Raw genomic sequence first — 25,615 nt, forward strand, 5'->3', positions numbered from 1 at the left:
CAGGCCCTCGTGCCCTCCTTAGTTCCCCCCCAGGTCTCCCAGCGCCCCCTGCGGGGCCCTCCTCCCTTCCTCATCCACTTCAACCCCGAGGTATTTCCGTGCCCCCTGCAGGACCCTCCTCCCCTCCTTAGGCCCCCCCGCCCCGGGTCTTCCAGTGCCCCCTGCAAGCTCTCCTCCCCTCCTTATCCATCCCCCCCAGGTCTCCCAGTGCCCTGTATGGGACCCTCCTCCCCTCCTCATCCACCCCCCCAGGTCCACCAGTGTTCCCTGCGGGGTCCTCCTCCTCTGTGATCCCCCTCCCCCCTGCCCCCACAGTACATCACCCCTCCCCCAACCCTGCCTGGCTCCGCCCCCTTCACGCTCCCTCTTTTCCGCTCCGCGCCTGCGCACTGCCACCCTCCACTCTCGCGCCAGCCCTGCGGCGGCCGGCTGCGGGCTGCAGCACGCGGTGCACGAGGCAGAGCCCACAAGCTAAAGATGGAGTGGGCCGGGCACTCCGGCCACGCCTTCCGCGGTGAGGGGCCAGTCCTGGGCAGGGTCAAGCCCACCTGCTCTCCTCCAAGAGCATGAGCTGTTCTGGGCGTGGGCGGAGGGAGGGGTTGGCCGGAAAGGCCCAAGGGCGGGCGGCAGACGCTGAGGGGCTGCCCGGGGGAGAGTCGGGGCGGGTCAGGGCGGGGCGTGGGGGGCAGGGTAAAGCAGGGGCACTGCCAGGCCTCCGAAGGAGTGTGCTTGGCCTGGCCGAGGGCTGCTTGGCCAAGTCTGGGTGGGCTCGAGGCCACTAGGCCCAAAGCCTGCCTGGCTCTGAGGGTGCTAGGTCTAGAATCGTGCACGAGGGGAATGCCTGCTCGGGCCCAAACCTCGCTAGGCGCAGGTTGTGCACTGGCCCAGGGCCTGCTTGGACCTGAAACTGGCTAGGCCCAGGATGTGCACCGGCCCAAGGCCTGCTCGGGCCCGAACCTCGCTAGGCCCAGGTTGTGCACTGGCCGAGAGCCTGCTGGGCCCAAACCTTACTAGGCACAGGATGTTCACTGACTGGACCTGCTCAGGCCTAACCTTGCCAGGCCCAGGATATGCACTGGCCCAGAGCGTGCTCAGGCGGAACCTTGCCAGGCCCAGGATGTGTGCTGGCCCTAAGCCTGCTGAGGCCCAAACCTGTTCGTTCTAGGGTTTTGTACAAAATCCTGCTTTAGCCTAAATCCTGCTTAGCCTTGACCCCCTCCTAGACCCAGGCCAGATCAGCATTGTTCTGACACTACTAGGTCCAAAGCCTTTTGAGGCCAGACCTTGTTTCAACTCCAAAGCCTGCTAGGTCCAAGCATCCCCCATCCCTACTCATACCACCCCCTTCTCCCCCTATGAAAACCGCTTGCCTATTTTTCAAACAGGCCAAGTCATCATGGCAGCCACTGAGATCTCTGTCCTTTCTGAGCAATTCACCAAAATCAAAGAACTCGAGTTGATGCCGGAAAAAGGCCTGAAGGAGGAGGAAAAAGACGGAGCATGCAGAGAGAAAGACCATCGGAGCCCTAGTGAGTTGGAGGCCGAGCGTACCTCTGGGGCCTTCCAGGACAGCGTCCTGGAGGAAGAAGTGGAGCTGGTGCTGGCCCCCTCGGAGGAGAGCGAGGAGCACATCCTGACCCTGCAGACGGTGCACTTCACTTCTGAAGCTGTGGAGTTGCAGGATATGAGCTTGCTGAGCATACAGCAGCAAGAAGGGGTGCAGGTGATGGTGCAGCAGCCTGGCCCTGGGTTGCTGTGGCTTGAGGAAGGGCCCCGGCAGAGCCTGCAGCAGTATGTGGCCATTAGTATCCAGCAAGAGCTGTACTCCCTGCAAGAGATGGAGGTGTTGCAGTTCCACGCTCTAGAGGAGAATGTGATGGTGGCCAGTGAAGACAGTAAGTTAGCGGTGAGCCTGGCTGAAAGTGCTGGACTGATTAAGGTACAGTTGGTTTTAATAAACAACCCCTTACATGAAAAAGAAAAAATTCAAGTCGGCTTTTATGCAATATTATGTCTGGACAGGGTATTTTGCAGTTGCAAATTAAAGACAGTAAAAATACTTCCCAGGAAAATCTTGAGAGTTCTTAGGTTCTTTTTTTAAAAAGAGTTTTAAAAGTTGTGCTAATTGGAATAGTGTAAGGTGCATTATGTTTTAAAAAGAAGTGTTAAGTTTCACTGCCACAACCCTGATGCCAAATAATTAACATTGTGATGCATAATCTTCAACTTTTGCTTTTCTTTTTGTATTCTGTGGTTCATCCAGGCAAAAATCTAATTATGTTGAAATTAATAGTATCATAGTTGTTTGAATATTTGTTGTTGTTTATTAGCTCCAGGAAGGGCAGGAGAAGAACCAGTTATTGGCTGAAAGAAGATTGGCTGAAAGAACAAAGGAGCAGCTCTTTTTTGTGGAAACAATGTCAGGAGATGAAAGAAGTGACGAAATTGTTCTCACAATTTCAAATTTAAATGTGGAAGAACAAGAGGATCAACCTACAGCTGGTCAAGCAGATGCTGAAAAGGCCAAATCTACAAAAAATCAAAGAAAGACAAAGGGTAGGCCAGTTCATCTCATAGAATACACTCCATAAAACTGGGCTGCTGTTTTTCTTTATGGGGAGGTGATGGTAATTGAAGTTTTAAGTGGTTGACTTACTTTCAAAATGTCAGGAAATGGGAGAAATTTTAAACTAATGTTCTGTATTGTGAATCAAATCCAGAAGGGTTTTGCACTTTGCACACAAACGTTTTGAAAGCACAGTAAAAATGTTCCCGCAAAGCCTTGTGCACGTAAGCATAGAAGACCAAGCCCTGGTCTCTGCTGCCTAGTTTGCAGCCCCAGAGGGATATGGGGGACAAGTCATTACAGGACAGGTGGTGAGGCCTCGTGTGCTTCAGGGCCAAGAGAAGGAGGGTGCCTTCTAAGGGAGGTGATATTTAGGTCAGTCCAGGACAAAGAGGCCATTAAGATGCGGATCAGGATTCCAAGTACTAGGAAGTGGTCTGGGTGCGTAGCTCCGGAAGTATTTACTTTGTATGTGAGGGTGGAGAGCTTTACTGTGTCTGTAGAGCTGGGTGGGTGCTCAGAGAGGTGGATGGGTCCAGATTAGGAAGACCCTGAAGCAATATTAAAGCCATATTAAACTGAGATTGCATTCCAGCAGCCCACAGGATGAATTTGTCCTATGAAAATGATTTGTTTGGCTTATTTTTTTAAAATATTAGTTTCTCACTTATTTAAATCAACATATTTCACCCCCAAAATTTCAATTTCTAGCTCTTTTAAATTATATCTGGCAACATTTGGCACAGTTTTCCTTCCTCCTGGCATCAGGTGCCTGGGGTTGGAAGGTGACTCAGTTTAGAAAAAGAGAATGCCGCCCAAACACACTGCCACCACCACCCCATTCTTACATGTGGTCAGGGCCCTTCACTTAGGTTTCTTGCCTCTGCCTTCCATAGGTGGTTGAGTTTGCAGCCTTTTGGTATATGGTAGTTTCTCATATGTTTAAATCAAGAGCTTTGCGCCCCAAGTTTTACAATTTCTAGCTCATTTTTAGGTTTTTGATGTATTCACAAATTTGTAGACCCATCAACACTGTCTAAATTCCAGAATATTTTTATCACCCCAATAAGAGGCCTGTACTGATTAGGCAGTCACTTCCTACTCTGTTCCCCTTAGCCCCTGGCTACCACTAATCTACTTTTTATTTCCATAGATTTTCCTGTTCTGCACATTTTCCAGAAGTTGAATCATATATGTATACCATGTGCCTTTCGTGTCTAGATTCTTGAGCTTAGCATCATGTTTGCAGGGTTTGTTGATATTGTAGCATGTGTCAGCGCTTCATTCGTTTTTAATGGCTAAGTAATAATCCCTATATGGGTATTGCACATTGTATTTATCCATTCATTCATTGATACACACTGCAATTGTGTCCACCTTTCAGCAAGTGTGATTGGTGCTGTTATGACCATCTGTGTACAAGTTTTTTGTTTAAGAACCTGTTTCCAATCCTTTTGAGTATATACTTAGGAGTGGAATTGCTGGATGGTGTGGTTACTCTATGTTTAATTTTTTTGAGCAGCTACCACACTGTTTTCCATAGCAGCTGCACCAATTTGAATTTGCACCAGCAGTGTGTTTAACTTCCAGTTTCTCCACATCCTCACCAATGCTTACTTTCCATTTGTTATTATTGTTTAATTATAGCCATCCTAGCAGGTGTGAAGAGGTATCTCGTTGTAGTTTTGGTTTCCATTTCTCTAATGACTAAGGGTCTTGAGTATCTCTTCATGTGTTCATTGGCCACTTATGTATCCTCTTTGGAAAAAATGGCTATTCAAATCTTTGGCCCATTTTTAACTGGCACTGTGTTAGCTTCCCAGGGATGTCATGACAAAGCACCACAAACTGAGTGGCTTCAAACAACAGAAACATACCTCTCACAGTTATGGAAGCTACGAGTGTGAAATCAAGGTGTTGGCAAAGCCGTGCTCTCTTGGAAGGCTGTCGGGGAGAATATATTTCATGCCTTTCTCTTAGCTTCTGGTATTGCCAGCAGTCATGCCATTCATTGGCTTGCAGATGCATTACTCCAATCTCTGCCCCTGTGATCACATGGAATTATTCCTGTGTGTCTCTATATCTCTTTTCCTCTTCTTATAAGGACACCAGTCATATTGGCTTATGACCCATCTTCATCCAGTAGGACCTCAGCTTAACTTGATTGCATCTGCAAAGACCCTTTCTGCACATAAGATCTCATTCACAGGTATCTGGCATGAGGACTTCACGTATTTTTGCAGGGGTCACAACTCAACCCATAAACCTTCTATTCCAAGTTTGTTGAGTATTTTATCAAGAAAACGGTGTTGGATTATATGAAATGCTTTTTCTGCATCTATTGAGATGATCATGTGTTGTTGTTTTTTTCTTCATTCTGTTAATATAGTATATTACACTGATTGATTCTCATATGTTGAACCACCCTTTTATTCCTGCAGAAAATCTCAACTTGCTTATGGTATATAATCCTTTTAATATGCTGCTGGATTTGGTTTGCTAGTGTTCTGAAGATTTTTGCATCTGTATTCATTAGGAATATTGGTCTGTAGTCTTCTTTTGATGTCTTTGTCTGGCTTTAGTATTTAAGTAATACTAGCCTCATGTAATGGATTGGGAAGAAGTGTTTCCTCCCTTTTTTGAAGATTTAGAGGATTAATATTTAAGTATTTTGTAGACTTAATCGGTGAAGCGATTTGGTTCTGGGGTTTTCTTTCTTGGAAGTGTTGATTAATGACTCACTGTCTACTGATACAGGTCTATTCCAATTTTCTGTTTCTTCTTAAATCAGTTTTAGTAGTTTGTGTGTTTCTAGGAATTTTCTATTTCATCTGTATTATCTAATTTGTTGGCACATAATTGTTCATAGTATTCTATTATAAACATTTTTATTTCTGTGAGATTGGTAAGAATGTTCCCACTTTCCTTCCTGATTTTAGTAATTTGAGTATTCTCTTTTTTACCCCCTCGGTCACAAGTCTAGATAAAGGTTTGTCAGTGTTGATCTTTTCAAAGAACCAACTTTTGGTGGTTTTGTTGGTTTTCTCTAATTTTTTTCTCTCTAATCTTAATATTTTCTTCTTTCTACTAGCTTTGGGTTTAGATTCATCTTCTTTTTCTAGTTCCTCAGAGTGTAAAGTTAGGTTATTGATTTGAAATATTTCTTCTTTTTTAATGTAAGTGTTTATAGCTAAAAATTTCCCTCTGAGCACTGCTTTAGGTGCATTCTATAACTCTTGGTATCTCATGTTTTCACTTTCGTTCACCTCAAAGTACTTAATAATTTTCTTGTGATTTCTTCTTTGACCCATTTGTCATTTTGGAGTGTGTTTTTTAACTTCCATGTATATATGAATTTTCCAAATTTCCCTTGGTATTAATTTCTAATTTCATTTTATTATGGTCAGAGAACATAGAACATCTTTTGATTTTGTTTTTTTTTGTTTTGTTTTAGAGACAGGATCTTGCTCTGTTGCCCAGGCTGGAGTGCAGTGTTACAGTCATAGCTCACTGTAACCTTGAACCCCTGGACTCCAGCAGTCCCCCTACTTCAGCCTCACAAGTAGCTAGGACAAGAGGCACACACTACCACACGCAGCTAATTTAAAAAAAAAAAGTTGTACAGATGGGGTCTCTATGTTGCCTGGGCTAGTCTTGAACTTTTGGCCTCACGCGATCCTCCCATCTCAGCCTCCCAAAGTGCTGGATTACAGGCATGAGCCACTGTGCCTGGCTCAATTTGTCTTTTTAAATTTATTAAGATATGTGTGTCTCAATATGTTTGTAACTTCACATGTGGTCTATCCTGGAGACTCTTCCCTACGCACCTCAGAAGAACGTCTACTCCAGTGTTACTGGGTGGGATGTTCTATAGATGTCTGTTTTGTCTACTTGGTTTGTAGTGTGATTTAAGCCTCTGTTTCCTCGCTGACCTTGTCTAGTTCTCTCCATTGTTTAAAGTGAGGTCTCCAACTATTAATGAATTGCCTGTTTCTAACTTCAATTTTGTTCCTTTTGCTTCAAGTATTTTGGGACTGTTATTAGGTGCATATGTATATGTATATATATATATATATATTTTTTTTTTTTTTTTGGTTGGTTGGGTTGTTTTGAGATGGAGTCTCACTTTGTCGCCAGGCTGGAGTGCAGGGGCACAGTCTTGGCTCACTGCAACCTCTGTCTCCCGGGTTCAAGCAATTCTCCTGCCTCAGCCACCTGAGTAGCTGGGATTATAGATATGCACGACCACACTCAGCTAATTTTTGTATTTTTAGTAGAGATGAGATTTCACCATGTTGTCCAGGCTGGTCTTGAACTCTTGACCTCAAATGATCTGCCTGCCTCAGCCTTCCAAGTGCTGGGATTACAGGTATGAGCCACATATGCGCCTGGCCACATATATGTTTATAATTGTTGTATCTTTATGATGGATTGACCTTTCATTATTATATAACGTCCTTTTGTCTTTTATAACAATTTTGTCTTAAAGAGAATATAGTCTGACATTTGTATAGCCACCCTAGCACTCTTTTGGTTACTGTTTGTATGGAGTATCTTTCTCCATCTTTTTACTTTCAGCCTATTTGTCTTTGAATCTAAAATGAGTCTTTTGTAAAGGACAAATAATTGCATCTTGTATAGTGTCCTTTCTGCCAATCCCGACCTTTGCACGGAGCGTTTAATCTCCTTGCTGATAAAAAAGGACTTACTTTCTTATTTCTGTATTTGTTTTTTAGATGTCACATCTTTTATTCCTCAGTTCTTTTATTACTGCTTTCTTTTGTGTTGAATAGCCACTGCCAAGTGTATCATTTTAATTCTTTTATTATTTATTTTACTATATATTTTTGAGTTATTTTCTTTAGTTGTCCTTGGTGTTACATTTAACATCTCAATTCATAATAATCTGGTTTAGATTAATGCCAATTTAATTTCAATAGTATGTAAAAAACTTTGCTCCTATATAATTCCATTCCCCACTCCACTTCCTGTTGTTACTGCCACAGAGTGTATCTTTATAAATTATATGCCATCAACATCAATTTATAATTATTGCTTTATGCTGTCTTTGAGTCAGATAGAAAAAAAGAGGATTACAAGTAAAAAAATGCATGAATATTGTCTTTTATATTTGCATATGTTGTTACTTTATCACTGTCTTTATTTTTTCATATGGATTTGAGTTATTGTTTGGTGTCCTTTCATTTCAGCCTGTTGGAATCTCTTTAGCATTTTTGTAGGATAGATCTGCCGATGACAGACTTGCTCAGTTTCTATTTTTCTGGGAATGTCTTAATTTCTCCTTCATTTTTGGAGGGTGGTTTTGTCAGACAGAATTTTTGTTTGACTTTTTTTTCTTACAGCACATTGAATGTCATTCCACTGCTTTCTGGCCTCCATGGTTTCTGATGATAAATCAGCCATTAATCTTATTGACAATTCCATGTATGTGATAAGGCATGTCTGTCTTTCTTGCTGCTTTCAAGATTCATTTTTTGTCTTTCAGCAATCTGATTATGATGTGTCTTGATGTGAATCTCTTTGACTTTATCCTACTTGAAATTTATTAAGCTTTTGGATGTGTAGATTTTTTTTTCAAATTTGGGGAGTTTTTGGCAATCATTTCTTCAAATACTCTCTTCTCCTGTGTCACCTTGGGTCTCCCATTGTGCATATGTTGATGTGCTTGATCATGTCCCACAGATCTCTTAGTCTCTGCTCATTTTTCTTTGTTCGTTTTTTTCTTTCTTTCCCTCAAACTGAATAATCTCAATTGACCTGTCTTTAGGTTCACTGATTCTTCCTTCTTTTTGCTCAGCTCTGCTGTTGAGTCCCTCTGTTGAATTTTTCATTTTGCTTATTATATTTTTCAATTCCAGAAGTTCTCATTTTTTTAAATAAATTTTATCTATTGGTTTTCTCAATTTGATGAAGCATCATTTTCATGCTTTTTTCTTTTTTGAGACAGGGTTTCACTCTGTCACTTAGTTGAAGTGCAGGGGCACAATCATAGCTCACTACAGCCTCAAACTTTTGGCCTAAAACAAGCCTCCTGCCTCAGCCTCCTGAGTAGCTGGGACTACAGGCTTACCCCATTACACCTGCCGATTTTTTAAATTTTTGATAGAGACAGGGTCTCACTATGTTGCCCAGGCTGGTCTCAAGCAGTCATCCCACCTTGGCCTCACAAAGCTTTAGAATTGTAGATGTAAGCCACCATGCCTGGCCTTTCATTTAGTCCTTTAGACTCAGTTTTCTTTAGTCTTGGAAAATATTTTAGATAACTGATTAAAGTCTTTGTCTAGTATGCCCAATCCCTGGACTTCCTCAAGGAAGATTCTATTATTTTTTTTCTCTGAATGGGCTACTATATTTTTTTGTTTCTTTGCATGCCTTATAATTTTTTACTGAAAACTGGCCATCTGGAACATTATAATGTGGCAACTGTGTAAATCAGATTCTTTCCCTCCCCAGGGTTAGCTGTTGCTGCTGGTTGTATTGATTGTTTGGTAACTTTTCTGAACTAACTTTGTGAAGTCTGTATTCTCTGCTTTGTGTAGCTACTGAAGTCTCTGCTAATGACTGGACAAAGATTTCCTTAAACACCTGAACCAAAAAAAAATTTTTTTTTAAATCCCTCAGTCTTTGCTGAAGAGCACTGTGTGTTTACTAAAGCTGGCCTTTCCAACATTCATCCAGCTTTGTCTTAGCCTTCACTTCCTACTTCCTGAGAGCATTGAGGTGAGCCAGCGATGAGCACCTGGGGCCTTAACAGCCTTCTCAGCTTGTTCCTAAGCCAGGGGCATACTCATGGTCTTCTCTATTCCAAGGAATATGTTAGAGCTTGTCTGTGCCCTTATTCCCCAAAGCATCTCATTCCCCAGCCTTTCCTCCCAAGGTTTTGTTTGTTATTTGCCCTAACTGTTATCCATTACCTGTAAACGTTTTCACCAAATATCCCTCCACTCACCTCACTCCAGGTAGCCTCTTTAGCACTGGGCAAGTTCCATGTTAGGCAAGATAAAGGCAAGCCTTTTGACGTGATCTTCTAGGATGCCACTGGACAGGTCAAAGCAAAGAATTATAATTTTTGTGAATGAAGTCCATTCTGCTCTTCTCTGGTACTGAAACTGTGTATTTGGGCTGTTATTTTCTTTTTTATTATTATTATATTTTATGTTTAAAAAAATAGAGATGAGGTCTTGCTGTGTCCCCCAGGCTGGTCTTGAACTCCTAGCCTCAAGTGATCCCCCCACCTCATCCTCCCAAAGTGCTAGGATTGCAGGCATGAGCCACCACACCTAGCTTGGATTGTTATTTTCAAGGCCACCCCTGAGCTAAGGAGCAGAGAATGGAACCAGAATAAGTTAGAATTCCACCAAGCTCTCTTTTTTACTGAGAAGCAGCTAGATTTTTTTAATTGTTTCTCCTGGTTGCTGGAAGCTTCCAGTTAAGTTTCCAGTGTCCTGAAAAAGTTGCTTGTGACATTTTTTTCACAGTTGTTTTCATTGCTTTTATGGAGGGATGGATTTTGAGAATAACAACTCAGCTATATTCTGTATTTGATGATTCCAACATCAGAAGTCTTTGTAGGTCTGAGTCTTCTGTTTGTTTCCGCTGCCCTTGCACTGGCATCTTGTTTGTCACCGTGAGCCGATTGGTTCTTTTTACTGTTATCTGTGGGAATCCCTTGAAGCCTGGGGTGAAAGTGAGTTCTTTGAGGGATGGTATATATTAATTTCTGCCAGGCAGTGATGGTCAAAAACTGTCTTAAACCAGATCCCCCAAGGGTTACTGTTAGAACCACCCAGGACATGCTCACTTGGGCCACCTTCCCTCTTTGGAGCCATCTTCTTAGGGGGAATTTTTTCACCTCTCCATCAGTGCTAGACCAGCATCATCCAAGAGGACTTTCTTTGCTGATGGAAATGGTCTTTATCTGCCCTGTCCAGTATGGTGGCCACTATCTCCATGTGGTCTTCGGGCAGTTGAAATGCGGCTTACAACAGAGGAACTAAATGTTTAATTATATTTAATTTTAATTAGTTTAAGTCCACATTTAAGAGTCACACATGACTTATGGCTATGGTTTTGGATGGCACCATTCTAGATGGTTTTTCTTGCAGTCCCCTGGCTAGAGAGAAGGATGCAGAGATGGGGTGGGTTATCTTTAGTTCACCCTACAGAGAATGCAGGGCCACATTTTTATAGGAGAATCTCTTCTTGGGCGCCCCACTTTAGGTAGGCGTTGTGCCTTCTCTCTTGTCTCCTTAGGTCTACAAGACATTCTGAAATGTTCAGGCGTCTCCTCCCTAGCATTTTTTTTCTCAGCAAGAAGGATGAGCAGAGTACCTAGTCCACTCTGTGCCCAGAAACAGACATCGGCCCATCTTGAAACAGCGAAAATGCGTTGCTCGTTATCCAGGAACATGGTGTCCTGAATTGCTTCAATCAGCTTATGAATATAAATAGCATGTTCTATTGTTCAGTTCCCACATTAGTTGAAAAGACGATGTGCTGATTTACTTTCAAGTGTTTAAATGGAATTTGAACCTCTAACAAATAAACTATTTCCTGCTTATAGGAGCAAAACGAACCTTCCACTGTGATGTCTGCATGTTCACCTCTTCTAGAATGTCGAGTTTTAATCGTCATATGAAAACTCACACCAATGAGAAGCCTCACCTGTGTCACCTCTGCCTGAAAACCTTCCGTACGGTCACTCTGCTGCGTAACCATGTTAACATCCACACAGGTAAAACTGCTGGGAAGGCTGTTTCTCTGGAATAATGTGTGTTAAGGCTTATGTTAAGAATGTGAATCCACCTATTTCTACAGTAGAATCATGTAACATTTTATACTTTAGTTTTGTCTTTTTTTTTTGAATTTCCATTAAAAATACTGTTACAAAGATTTTTCTCACATGTATCTATGGTATTTATAGTTTAAAGAGCCTCTTCTTAATTTTTAAAGCATTTTTGAGACTAAGTGTAATTAAAAAGCCATGAATTCCTTGGAATTTTTCTGGTTAAGTCTTGTTTTGAAAGTATGAACTATGTGATTTTACAGGAAACAGGCCCTATAAATGTAACGACTGCAACATGGCATTTGTCACCAGTGGAGAACTCGTCCGACACAGGCGCTATAAACATACTCATGAGAAACCCTTTAAATGTTCCATGTGCAAGTATGCCAGTGTGGAGGTAAAGTCATTCTTGGACTTGAAGCTTCATGACATCTTAGTAGAGGCTGCTGTAGAAGTTATGCCAAGTGTAACTAACAGTAGAATCTGTTACAAACAGGCCTTTTATTATTCGTATAAAATTTATGCAGGAAATAATATGCATTCTCTTTTATGAAGTTAAAATAGAAAATTGATTTCTTTGTTTCTTTGATTACTAATTAGTGAAAACAGTATGTAAAGGTGTACAAATTACAAATAAACTACTTGTGGTCAAGAAATAAGTCCCAGACGTGTTTAAAAGTTCTGCAATTTATCTAGCACTCAGGGCCACAAAATCAAAATATATTTGCTCTAACGTAGAATGCAGATCCAATTTCAATGTTGGCTGAAATTTTTGAGCTTGATTAGATACAAAGCAGCTTGCTTGAAGATTTAAGCATAGACGTTTCTGTTCTTAATTACAGAGAGACCACCCTTTTCAAACTTTAGCTGTGCTGTAGTCACTTTAATTAATTTGCTTTATTTGTACCTTCTAACAGGTTTGGCGGTACTCACGTGAAACAGGCAGAGCACTGCTTTTACTAGTCAGTGCCAGTTTCCACCAGTTAATTGTCAGGGTCCCACTGTGTGCCGGGAAATAGGCTGAGGCCCAGTTTTGAGCCTGGTCGAGACTGAGTCAACAGTACACTCAAATGGAACTAAGTTAAAGGGAACAGCTGAAGATTAAATATAGTAACAATGCAGCCGGGTTTCACAAATTGGAAAATTTCATGGTTAGGGTCAGAATTTGATTCCAAGAACTTTTTTCTGCTGTTACTATTTTTAAAAAAATTATTTCTCATCTGTGTTAAAGGTTGTGATTGTAGTATGAGAATGCAAAATGGAGGGTGAACAGAGTCACCTGGGGATCCTAAACCTGGAGTGGACTTTTTGTTGGTGTCCTGCCAGTGCTTGGTACAAACTTCCTAGGTCCCCGAAACCCTCCTCCAGTGCCAGCGGTCTGCACGCAGCCTGAGGGAGGTGGCCTCAGCACAGGGGTCTCTACTGGTGCCATAGCCCCCCATTTTTGCAGTCTCCTCAAGTCTTGCCATGCTTGTTTATTCCCTCATCCCATCCCGTGACAAAAATGCTAGCAGGAACGTATCAGAACTGTGGTGCAGATGTGCCCCTTTTTTAAAAAACCTTTTGAATTGGCTAGGTGTGGTGGTTCACGCCTGTAATCCCAGCACTTTGGGAGGCTAGTGGAGCAGATTGCTTGAGGTCAGGAGTTCAAAACCAGCCTGGCCAACATGGTGAAACCTGTCTCTACTAAAAATACAAAAAAATTAGCCAGGTGTGGTGGCACATGCCTGTAGTCCTAGCTACTTGGGAGGCTGAGGCAGGAAAATCACTTGAACCTGGGAGGCAGAGGTTGCAGTGAGCCAAGATCACGCACTCCAGTCTGGACGAGAGTGAGACACCATCTCAAAAAAAAAAAAAAAAGCTTTTGAACTCCCCTTGTCATCCCATCCCACCTTTAAGAGTCATCCAGAGTCTTATTTAATGGCCTTCTTTGCTCATTCACACCACTTATCCTCCTCAAAACTTTCATGCTATACGGTTTTTAAAATTCTTTTTGATTTGCTTTCTAATATACTTGAAGGCATTCACTTTTCTTCTGAAAATCTAAGTGAAATTTTTTGGCTTGGCTATTGTTTTCCATTCTAAGCCTTCTTTTGTTCTCGAGTGTTCCTTAGGCTTCTGTGCGCTCATCACTTACTGGGGAGGCAGGTGGAGTGTGGCATCCCTGGGTCACCAGCAGGACTGATGCAGCTTCCTGATTTCTGTAGTCCTTGTGTAGCTGATGGCCCCATTTCCTGCTGGCAGTAGATAAGGGCCTGCGATACACGAATGCAGAATAAGAATACTTCTAGAAGGCAAAAAACGAGTCAGGCAGTGAATGCTCAAATGGGAGGTATTATGTTGTTTGCTATTTAACTGATTGCCTGGGATACATAATTATTCAAATTAGAATTTAATTTCTTCTACTTAAAACTTAATTCTTCTTAGGAACCCGCTGTCACATGGCGCCAATGCTGAATAGCCAGGGACGCCTTCCTCCACTCACACTGTTACCCTGGGGCCAGCCAGGGTGGAGTCTGCAGGACTTGTGACCGTGAGGCGACACATACAGCTGTTCTCCATTAAAGAGCTAGGGTTTCATTTTTATTTTTATTTTTATTTTTTTGAGACATGGTCTCACTCTGTTACCCTGTTTGGAGTACAGTGGCGTGATCTTGGCTCATTGCAACCTCAGCCTCCCAGGCTCAAACAGTCCTGCCACCTCAGCCTCTCGAGTAGCTGGGACCATAGGCGTGTGCCACCATGCCCAGCTCATTTTTAATTTTTGGTAGAGATAGGGTTTTGCTATGTTGCCCAGGCTGGTCTCAAACTCTTGAGCTCAGGTGATCCACCCCTCACAGCCTCCCAAAGTGCTGGGTTTACAGGCGTGAGCCACCATACCTGACAAGAGCTAGAGTTTCAAGATTTTCACTTCATGCAGGGAAAAAAAAAATGTTTGCCTTTGTGCTTTTACAGTGTAATCTAAATTTTGTAACTATTGAGCATATATTGCCTTAGAAATGAAAATAAAATCTTGCATGGCATTCGGCAGGTAGGCTTAAAGTGTAGGTGAATGCGAAAGCCTCTCAGAACTGCTGCTCATTTTCCCTAAAGGAGCTTATACACACACACATCAAATGAAATAAAATCACCCATAACAGATGATCAAAAGTAATGACTTTTTCATGTTTTTTCAGTGAGTGAAATATGCTCTGGTGCTCTGATGTTAAAATATGATTCATTTAAATCTCTTTTATAATGCTGATTAATGGAAGACTCTGCCATTTTTTAGTTTCTATTGCAACGAACATCATTTATGTATTTATTAGGCAAGTAAATTGAAGCGCCATGTCCGATCCCACACTGGGGAGCGCCCCTTTCAGTGTTGCCAGTGCAGCTACGCCAGCAGAGACACCTACAAGCTGAAACGCCACATGAGAACGCACTCAGGTAAGGGCTCTGATGCTGAGGGCCTGATACCTACAGTGTTAACTCTTAAAGCAAGCTTTAAAAAATTACTTTTTATTGGCACAATTAAAGTTTAAAGGTAAAAGTGGATTTTTGCGTGCCTTCATGATACGAGAATCTTCATCTGTACCTTTACCTTTACTTAGCAGTAAGAGAGTCTACATAGATACTGTGCCACAACCCCACTGTTTGGAGTAAAACACAAAGTATTTGCTTCCATAGATTTTTTAGGTATTTAAAACTCAACTCCTGGCCAGGGATGGTGGCTCAAATCTCAGCACTTTGGGAGGCTGAGGCAGGAGGATCCCTTGAGTCCAGGAGTTTGAGACCAGCCTGGTCAAAATAGGGAGACCCTGTCTCTATGAGTAATTTAAAAATTAGCCGGGCCTGGTGGCGCACACCTGTGGTCCCAGCTACTTGGGAGGCTGAAGCAGGAGAGTCACTTGAACCCGGGAGGTTGAGGCTGCAGTGAGCCGGGATTGCGCCACTACACTCCAGCCTGGGTGACAGAGTGAGAACCTGTCTCAAAAAAAAAGTAAATAAAAATAAATGAAAGTCAACTCCTTAATTCGTTCTTCAACTTTAAGGCAAAACATAAAGTGTGCTGGTTTTGTAACAGAGGTACTTGATGTCTTGTGTTAAGAATACATTTATGTGTACTTCTTGGTTCTTCGTACAGCCCCACGGATGTGAACCGCCTTGAACTCTTGTGTAGCCACCAGATAGATGCGGGGAAGTCATGTCTCTGGTCCATCGTGGACACAGCTGTACTTGACATAAGCTGTCTGGGCTTGATTTGGGAGTCTCATACTAATTGGGGGTTGTCCGGTGAGAAGGGGGTTGATAAAGGAGGCTTGGGGCAAAAGAAACACTTTCAGTACAGGTGGCCTTTGGCAAGGATCAGGCCTGGAGGGGGAATCACTTTGTTGTCTGCATCTCAGGTGAGAAGCCTTACGAATGCCACATCTGCCACGCCCGCTTCACCCAGAACGGGACCATGAAAATACATATTCTGCAGAAACATAGCGAAAATGTCCCCAAATACCAGTGTCCCCATTGTGCCGCCATCATTGCACGGAAAAGCGACCTACGTGAGTGGTTTAGTGATCTTTCTTTTACTACAGCATTTGCTGGCTCTTTGGAGCGAGGCCCTTATATAAACCTGCAAAGTACTGGCCCTGATACTGGGAGGCCCGGTCTGCGGGAACTTGGCCCTGGGACGAGTTTTCTTCCAGAAGCCCTGTCGCACCATCTGGTGGTTGGATCTCATAAGTGCATTTTATAGCATGTTTTTAGAATCCGGGCCCAGGCCTGTTCCATATGCACATGATAAGACCTTTCACAGATGGGTGGTATTTCATTCCACATTGGGCCTATTTTTCAGATGAGGACACTGGGGATCAGAGACATAGAGTAACCTGCCTGGGAGTCACATGAACCAAGGGTGCTAGGAGGTGGCTGGATTCTGGGTTCCTATTTATCAGTGCTCTATCTGTGACACCCAGCAAGCTTTTGTTAAATCCTGGCTGTGGGCCTAAGAAGTTTTGGAAGCAAAAGTTTCAAAAGACACAGTTTTCCCCTTAAGACAGTCACTTCGGGAAAGGAGGCGGGCCTGTAACATGTAATCCGCATCTACCATGGTGAACCTTTTAACTGTCACACCCTGCGGAGTGGGAGAGGGAAACCAGAGGGTCTTGGGACAGCATGCCTAGGAGCTGGGATTTTCTACTGCCTGTGGGGAAGCCAGCCATTGTTGAGCAATGGCAGGGAGGGTGTGGGAAGCGTGAGTGAATGAGCCTCTTTGTTTCAGGATTCCTGGGCCTCCCTTTTCCATGATCTTATTTCTCTTTCCAAAAAATATGACACTGTGATACACAAAATATGTTAGCAAAACAAAAAAATTGACCCTTTTGCCCAAAGAAATTCTGGAGATGAAGTGAACTTTTTTGAAAACCTTTCTGAAAGGTGAAAGGTGTTCCACAAAGTCTTAACTTTTATTTTTCATCTGGACCATTCTGTCATTGTTGCCATAGATACCAACACATCACAAAACACAGTCCAGTGGGGCTTGGTGGGACACAAGTCTAGCCAGTTGCTGAACTTTTTTGACACCATGGTAAAGTAACATGATTTATATCCATCTCATGCCTGTGGGTGATACACTCCACATAGCCGTGTAAGATGCTTTATAAACACACTAATTCTTCCTTCCTATGACTATATGAGAAATGAAGCTCTCTAAATATCTGAGTCACTGTGGGTAAGGTGGAATAGCTCCATCACATAGCTGTCCATTGTCATTTGGCTTCTTACACAAGTATCACAAGACCATCATGCTTTAGACTTAATTGAGCAAACCCAGCCAGACCTTACCATGTGTCTCAGGTTAATTTCAACATAGGAAATAACAGGGCACTGACTTCTAACAACGAGTGGATTATTTAAGGTAAAATAAAGATGTTATATCTTTTTATATAAAACCACCTTAACATCATCCTAAAATTCACCTACCCCATAATAGTTCTCAAAGTGCTTTGTTAAATGAACATTTTAAGTCCAGTGTGACATACCTTATATAACATTTAACTCCATATTGAAAGAGTATTAAAATGATATTTCAGCATTCTGTTCGTTTAAAGCAGCGGTTCTCAACTGAGAATGATTTTACTGCCCAGAAGACAGGTGATGATGTCTAGAGGTATTTTGGCTTTCACAACCGGGGAGAAAGAGGTGCTGCTGGCATCTGGTAGACAGACACCAGGAATGCTGCTTAACATCCTACGATGCACAGGATAGCCCACCCTACCCTGCCCAGGAAGGAACTAGCATGTTCCAGCGCCAAGGCTGAGAAACCCCAGTTTAGAGGAGAGGGGAAGCAGGCTTACAGAAAACAACACTCTTGAAGTATATAACGTTCTGTAACCATTTTAGGTGTGCATATGCGCAACTTGCATGCTTACAGCGCTGCAGAGCTGAAATGCCGCTACTGTTCTGCTGTCTTCCATGAACGCTATGCCCTCATGCAGCACCAGAAAACTCATAAAAATGAGAAGAGGTTCAAGTGCGAACACTGCAGTTACGCCTGCAAGCAGGTATTATACTTTACTTAATTTGGAGAGGCAGTGGTGTGTGGAAGAATGAAGGGCTAGGGTGGGATTCTCTACCACCTTGAAAATATTGAGAAAAGTCATACTTTTAGTAGAGTAGCCTATTCAGAATAACCAGAAAGCAACTGTGAGCCAGTCGTTCAAAACAACAGTTTTTAAAGTATGTTCACGTACCCCCAGAGCTCCCTGTGACCAACTAGGGCCCCACAAGAGCCAAGCCTTTGTTACGATAATGGAAAGGTGTCATTTGCCCTTTTGAGACATTGACATTTGCACTTTTGGTGCCAAAGTAGTGGTGGTCCTTAGGCCGGATCAAGGCAGTGACACCCAGTGGAACTGGTCGTTGTGGTATTCTTCACCTTCACACACTGGCAGCATTGGGTGTTGGTGGACTTTTTTTAAAAAAACGAACAATATAGGCCAAGTGCGGTGGCTCACACCTGTAATCCCAGCACTTTGGGAGGCCGAGGCGTGTGGATCACTTGAGGTCAGGAGTTTGAGACCAGCCTGGCCAATATGGTGAAACCCCATCTCTACTAAAAAGTACAAAAATTAGCTGGGCATTGGTGGCGCGCACCTGTAGTCCCAGCTACTCAGGAGGCTGAGGCAGGAGAATTGCTTGAACCCGGGAGACGGAGGTTGCAGTGAGCCGAGATCGGCCACTGCACTCCAGCCTGGGCGACAGAGCAAAACTCCATCTCAAAAAAAATAAATAAGAAAGATTGGAGTGATTTTTTAAAGCAATTTTTATATTGTGTAATGAAATATGTCAGCATTTAGAAGACCTGCATAACTCAGTGAACTAATACTTTCCAAATGACCAATCCATGATGTTACAGACTCACACACAGGTAAAAGATCCATTCAAAGTAAAAGATAGAACAAGAGGTTTTAACGTCGCAGAGGAGAACAAGTTCCTTGGCAGGGTTTCAGATTCCACATTGCAACCCATGGGTAAAAAATTACCATGGCCGGACACACTGGCTCACACCTATAGTCCCAACACTTTGGGAGGCCAAGATGGACAGAACTCTTGAGCTCAGGAATTCAAGACCAACCTGGGCAACATAATGAGACCCTGTCTCTACAAAAAAATACAAAAATTAGCTGTGTGTGGTGGTGCACATCTGTCCCAGCTACTGGGGCGGCTGAGGTTGGAAGATCACTTAAGCCCAGGAGGCTGAGGCTGCAATAAGCTGTGTTCATACCACTGCACTCCAGCCCAGACAACTGAGACCCTAAAAAAAGAAATTACTAGTAACTGAATTTTAGTGTAATAGCAGAGAAGAATGCCCACAGTTATTTGGAAGAGCTAGTAAAACGTTTCTGTCTTTTCAAACTACATGTCTATGAGACCAAATTTTCTTTATCACTTAACATACTCCAGTGGACTGAGGGAAGAGCAGAAATAGGAATCCATCTGAATTCCTTTTTTTTTTTTTTTTTTAAGATGGAATCTCGCTCTGTCGCCCAGGCTAGAGTGCAGTGGTGCGATCACTGCAAGCTCCACCTCCCGGGTTCACGCCATTCTCCTGCCTCAGCCTCCCGAGTAGCTGGGACTACAGGTGGCCGCCACCACACCCAGCTTATTTTTTGTATTTTTAGTGAGACGGGGTTTCACCATGTTAGCCAGGATGGTCTCGATGTCCTGACCTCATGATCTGCCCACCTCAGCCTCCCAAAGTGCTGGGATTACAGGCGTGAGCCACCGTGCCTGGCCCTGAATGCTTTTAATAGAGTTGTCAGACTTAGCAAATAAAAATACAGCACACTTAGTGACATTTGAATTTCAGACAAATAACAAATAGTTTTATATACAAGTAGTTGCAGCCTATATTTTAACTGGCAACCTTATCTATTAAGACAGACATTAGGTTATTTTTGTTTTGAAAAATAGGTAATTTTACAGAAATAATAGGTAGTTGGTTTGTTGTTATTTTTAAATGAGTTAATAAATTGTTTTATTTTAAAAAATACTTAAGAATTCCTCAGTTTTGCTTTCTAAGAAAGTAAATACTAATACACGCCACCTGTATAAATAAAAGCTCTTCAGAGGCCACAGTAATTTTTAAAAGTATAAAAGGCCCTCAGACTAGAAGTTTGAAAACCAAACCACTGCTTTGAAGCATTGCACACTGTTGGTTACCAAAGGTGAAAATCAGTGCTTACTGTGTTTTGAAGTGTGGGCTGTAAACTGTAAATGCTTTGAATAAAGGAAAAGGAGTTTTTCTGGTAGATTTTGAACAAAGAATATTCTGAGGCCCCAGGCTCATATTTATTCAAATGAACTAGGAGGGCTTCCTGAAAGATGGATAGGACTTGGAAAGGATGAGGGGGCCCTGGAGCAGGCATACAGCGGGTATGTGGGAGCAGAGAGCAGCCAGGCAGGCCGTGGCCGTGGGCAGAGGCTTGGAGCACTGCTGGGTGCGCCTGGCTGCCGCGGTCCTGGAGAGTCGGGCTCCCAGCGGGGAGAGCCAGAGATGCTGTCCCAAAGGAGGGTGATGAGGTGAAAGCTGTGCGTGGAAGACCATGTTTAGTGAATTGGGTGAGAGAAAGATTAGAAGAAAGACCATCAGTTAGGCCACTGACAGTAATGCAGAAATGGCCGAATGTATATTTAATCCAAATAATCATCACATTTTGAATAAAACAAAATGTGTACTTTTGCTTGACTTCATACATATTTTTGTCCTGATTTCCCAAATTATTTTCTCCTTTCTAAGATAAAATCTCTATTTAGGCCAGGTACGATGGCTCACACCTATAATCCCAGCACTTTGGGAGGCTAAGGCAGGAGAATTGCTTGAGGCTAGGAGTTTGAGACCAGCCTGGGCAACATAGTGAGACCCTATCTCTACAAAAAATACAAATTGAGCCGAGCATAGTGGCACGCGTCCACAGTCCCAGCTACTCAGGAGGCTGAGGCAGGAGGATCACTTGGGCCCAGGAGTTTGAGATTGCAGTCAGCTATGATTGTTCCATTGTACTCCAGCCTGGGTGACAGAGTGAGACCCTGTCTCAAAAAAAAAAAAAAAAAAAAGTCAGTATTAAGATCTGTTACGATACTATTGGGAAGTAAATGGAAAAATGTTGATACTTAACGTACTTGCAACCCCAAAGGTCTGCTGAATTTAAACTGTGACATTTGACTTTCAAGTTTGCAGGTTCTATTTGCCCTTTGTAAATTCAGTTAATTGTAAGTAGTTGTATAGAAGGAAGACTCCCAGTAACGAGGGGTCAAAGGACCATCCTGTCACGCCCTGCGGTGTGTACTCCCACATCCCAACAGGACAGGACAGCCAGCAAGGAATCCACTGCAAGACCTTTGTCACTTGCTGCTGCATACGAGTTTGTTTCCTCGGCGGCCACTTACTGAGAGTGAATGCTGCCTTGTTCAGAATGTGTTTGCAGTGATTCTGCTTAATAGTGGACTCATCTTTGGGGAGGGAAATAAAAGGTATTGTACGATAAACAATGTCTAATTCAAGAAAACCCTTTGAACTAGACAAGCTGCTTTCTTCCCCTTCCCTCTTAGGAACGTCATATGACCGCTCACATTCGTACCCACACTGGAGAGAAACCATTCACCTGCCTTTCTTGCAATAAGTGTTTCCGACAGAAGCAACTTCTAAACGCTCATTTCAGGAAATACCACGATGCAAATTTCATCCCGACTGTTTACAAATGCTCCAAGTGTGGCAAAGGCTTTTCCCGCTGGGTAAGCTTACTTAAGTCACAGTAAATTCCCCATGGAAAGATCCTTCTATCTCAGGAGGACAGTGTCACACCAGGAGAGTTTAAACCCGATTATAGAAACGTGCCAGGACTTCAGGAGCATCTGTCATGCCTTAGGAAAGTGGGTATTAGTTTTTTAAAATCACAAAATTCTTGAAGAATCCTATGAAAGTGTGGTCTCCTCATCCCCTAAAAAAAAAAAAAAAAAAGGACAATCCAACACACAAAATCTTACAATAGAGAGTTATCACACTCCCCAAAGAACCCCAGCTTTTAGTGTAATATTTTCAAACAGTGAACTAGATTTAGGCTACTTGACAGAGAGAATGCAGTTTTCACACATCTTTTCAGATGTCCCTAGAATAGTGTTATTGGTGTCTATAATCCCAGCTACTTGAGAGGCCAAGGCGGGAGGATTACTTGAGGCCAGGAGTTTGAGATCAGCCTGGGCAACATAGAGAGACCCCCATCCCTCCAAAAAAATTAGCTGGTTGTGGTGGTGCACCCCTATAGGCCTAGCTGCTCAGGAGGCTGAGACAGGAGGACCACTTGAACCCAGGAGTTGGAGGCTACAGTGAGTCACAATCGCACCACTGCACTCTGGCCTCAAAGACAGAGTGAGACCCTGTCTCTAAAATAATTTTTTTAATAAAAAAAAAAGAATAGTGCTGTTGGTACTGGACTAAGCAATACATTTATGGTTTTATTCTTTTAGGTGTTGTATTAGTTACCTATTTCTGCATGACAGATTACCTCAAAATGGAGTGACTTAAAACCACAAACATTTATCACCTGACAGATTCTGTGGGTTGGGAACTCAGAAGTGGCTGAACTGGGTGGTCCTGGCTCAGGATCACTCCTGAGGCTGCAGTCAGGATGTCCGCCAGGGCTGCATCATCTGAAGGCTGGACTGGGGTCAGAGGATCTGCTTCCAGGACAGCTCCACCACACAACTGCCGGCACCGGCCTCAGTTCCTTGCCACAGGGACCTCTCTGCAGGGCTGCTTGAGTGTCCTCCTGACTCAGAGCAAGTGAGAGAGTGCAAGTAGGAAGGCACGGTGCCTTTTGCAGTCTAGTCTTAAAAGTGGCACAACAGCCAGGTGTGGGGGCTCACACCTGTAATCCCAGTACTTTGGAAGGCGAAGGCAGGTGGATAATTTGAGGCCAGGAGCTCGAGACCAGCCTGGCCAACATGGTGAAACCCTGTCTCTACTTAAAAAACAAAACAAAACAAAACAAAACTAGGTAGGCGTGGTAGTGCACACTTATAATCCCAGCTACTTGAGTGGTTGGGACGGGAGGATCACGAACCCAGGAGACAGAGGTTGCAGTGAGCTGAAATCGCACCACTGGCCTCCAGCCTGGGCGACAGAGCAAGACTCTGTCTCAAAAAAAAAAAAAAAAAAAAAAAAAAAAGTGGCACATTACTTCTAGTCACAAGAAATGAACCATGAAGTCTCACCCACACTCAAGGAGTGGGGAATGAAGTTTCTTTTGAAAGGAACAACATCAAAGAATTTCAGGACATTTAAAAACCACTGCACATGGCTAGCTAGGTCACTGGACCATGTAGGCTTCAGCCTAACTTTATAAAAGTTTTGTAAAAGTTGAATTTCCTAAAGCTGACTATTTTTTTTAAATATTTCTTCTGAAAACAGTAGTGTAGTTGTGTTTTTCTGAGTAGCACAGTGGGATAGTTCTGGAATGTCAACCCTATTAGTTTAAAATTTCAAATAAAAGCTGTGGCAGTGCTCCCAAAACACCATTGCTCATGCAAAAATTGTAAAGAGTTAAAATTAACGAGTAGAATTCTAAAGAGAAAAAACTGCTCTTTGGTGCAAGAAATAAAAAATGTAGAGAAAAGAACAAGTCTGCCTCATGCAGTCCCTCAGAACATAAAATTTTTGAAATTCCTATTCAAGAAAGCATATTTGGACTTGTGTCCAAAATATCAAAAGAACTCTTATAACTCAGTAAATCATACCCAATGAAAAACAGGTAAAGTATCTAGGCCAGGCGTGGTGGCTCACGCCTGTAATCCCAGCACTTTGGGAGGCTGAGGCAGGTGGATCACAAGGTCAGGAGTTCGAGACCAGCCTGGCTAAAATGGTGAAACCCCATCTCTACTACAAATACAAAAATTAGCCAGGTGTGGTGGCACATGCCTGTAATCCTAGCTACTCAGGAGGCTGAGGCAGGAGAATTGGTTGAACCCAGGAGGTGGAGGTTGCAGTGAGCTGAGATTGTGCCACTGCAGTCCAGCCTGGGCAACAGAGCGAGACTGTCTCAGGAAAAAACAAAACAAAACAGTTAAAGTATCTAAATAGACCTTTCTCCAAAGAAAACGTACAGGTGGCCAGTAAGCGCAGCGTCATTAATCACCAGGGCAATGCAAATCAGTTTCTGCCACGACTTCTTGAGTCTGCCCTTGTGTCATGGAAGCAGCTGTGGATGCAGTGTGTAAATGAATAGACGTGGCTGTGTTCCAGTAAAACTTGCTTTCACAAACAGTTGGCAGCCAGATTTGACCGACTGGTTGTCGTTTGCCAACCGCAGTGTCTAAGCATAAAATGGAAGAAGTTTAAACAACCTGTTACATCACCCCCATTATGTGTAAATTCTTCCTCCTTCCGTCATAAACGCAGACAGTCCTATTAAGCACAGTGGGAAAGTCAAAATGGGAATCAGGCGGGATGTTTCATACAATTTGCAAATTTAAACACCTGTTACCAGTTTTTTACTTTTGCCTGGGACCTTTTCAAAAAGTGAAAATTTTCTAACTTAAGATTATCCTAAGTGTTCGTTAGATGAGAATATGTCACGGGTAGGCTTGACTAGGGGAAGTCTTTGACTGTTATTCCTGAATGTTGTATACAGTTTCATAACTGCCACCCATGACCTCTGCTCAGTAGCTTCAAGAGAGAAGCTAACAGAAAAGTGAAATCTTTATGGTATGTAGTTGATGGTTATAAAATTGACCGATGTATTGAATTTTTGGTTCAACATCAGTCTTTACTTTAGAGAGTAGAAACATTCTAGAAAAATAAATTTTGTCTTCTCATTGATTTCTATTATTAAAAAAAATACTTAAAGCAAGCTAGCTTTTGGCTAGACCTAAACACAACAGAAAGGTTCACCTTTAAAAAGTCATCATTTTTGTACAAGATTATCAAGGGTCCATGCTACCCACAGTTTTCCCAAAGCCCATCTCTTTAACTGTGCGTTTTTCAGTGCCTTTGGGGAAGCCGACTCTTGTTATAGAACCAAACTGAGGTCTGCTTGCCTGGTGCAGTAAGACCAGATATCCACACCACAGTTTGCAGCAGGAGTTTATTTGCAGGGTGCCAAGGAAGCAGAAGCTACAGACAAAATTATAAATCAGCATATGGAGGATACCTTGCCCTAAAAGGGCAAGCAACCCTCCCTCCTTGGCCTCCTGAAGTACTGGGATTACATATGTGAGTCACAGTGCCTGGCTTCCTATTACCTTCTTGCTTATCAAATTGCTTATTTACTTCTTAGGGCTAGCGAGGTGCGTGGAATTTCCCTCGAAAGAACTCAGGATTTTCCTTTCTTTCCATGCTTGGGGTCCCCACAGGCCCCTGAGAGGGGTCCCTGCCCCATCTCACTTGCCTTGTGTGTTCTGTGTCAATTCTCCAACAGAGTAACGTGCACAGACATTCGGAGAAGTGTGGTTCAGGGGAAGCAAAGTCGGCTGCTTCAGGAAAAGGAAGAAGAACAGGAAAGAGGAAGCAGACCATCCTGAAGGAAGCCACGAAGGGTCAGAAGGAAGCTGCGAAGGGATGGAAGGAAGCCGCGAACAGAGACGGTACTGATTTTATGCAGATTTGTTTTTACCGCCTCAGTAATTTTCTGGTTGTTGACTATCCTGGATAGCAAGTGTTACTGTCCAGGGGATGTGTCCAGAGCCCCTATTCGTCCACCAGTCGGTCT

At 43.0% G+C, this 25,615-nt stretch overlaps 1 protein-coding gene across 2 annotated transcripts in view; it reads left to right on the forward strand.

Moving 5' to 3' along the window:
• Nucleotides 1-401: 401 nt before the first annotated feature.
• Nucleotides 402-25,615, forward strand: part of CTCFL (CCCTC-binding factor like) — a 32,173-nt gene continuing 6,959 nt past the window's right edge. For both annotated transcript variants that reach the window (XM_058432881.1, XM_032142592.2), the window contains exons 1-10: nucleotides 402-514; nucleotides 1,386-1,939; nucleotides 2,331-2,556; nucleotides 11,151-11,321; nucleotides 11,636-11,769; nucleotides 14,681-14,801; nucleotides 15,761-15,910; nucleotides 17,751-17,911; nucleotides 21,462-21,644; nucleotides 25,325-25,490. In XM_058432881.1, the coding sequence (XP_058288864.1) occupies nucleotides 478-514; nucleotides 1,386-1,939; nucleotides 2,331-2,556; nucleotides 11,151-11,321; nucleotides 11,636-11,769; nucleotides 14,681-14,801; nucleotides 15,761-15,910; nucleotides 17,751-17,911; nucleotides 21,462-21,644; nucleotides 25,325-25,490 (1,903 nt within the window). In that variant the 5' untranslated portion in view covers nucleotides 402-477. The remainder of the gene's footprint in view (nucleotides 515-1,385; nucleotides 1,940-2,330; nucleotides 2,557-11,150; nucleotides 11,322-11,635; nucleotides 11,770-14,680; nucleotides 14,802-15,760; nucleotides 15,911-17,750; nucleotides 17,912-21,461; nucleotides 21,645-25,324; nucleotides 25,491-25,615) is intronic.

This window comes from Hylobates moloch, unplaced genomic scaffold (genome assembly GCF_009828535.3).
Source record: "Hylobates moloch isolate HMO894 unplaced genomic scaffold, HMol_V3 SCAFFOLD_21, whole genome shotgun sequence".
NCBI lineage: Eukaryota > Metazoa > Chordata > Mammalia > Primates > Hylobatidae > Hylobates > Hylobates moloch.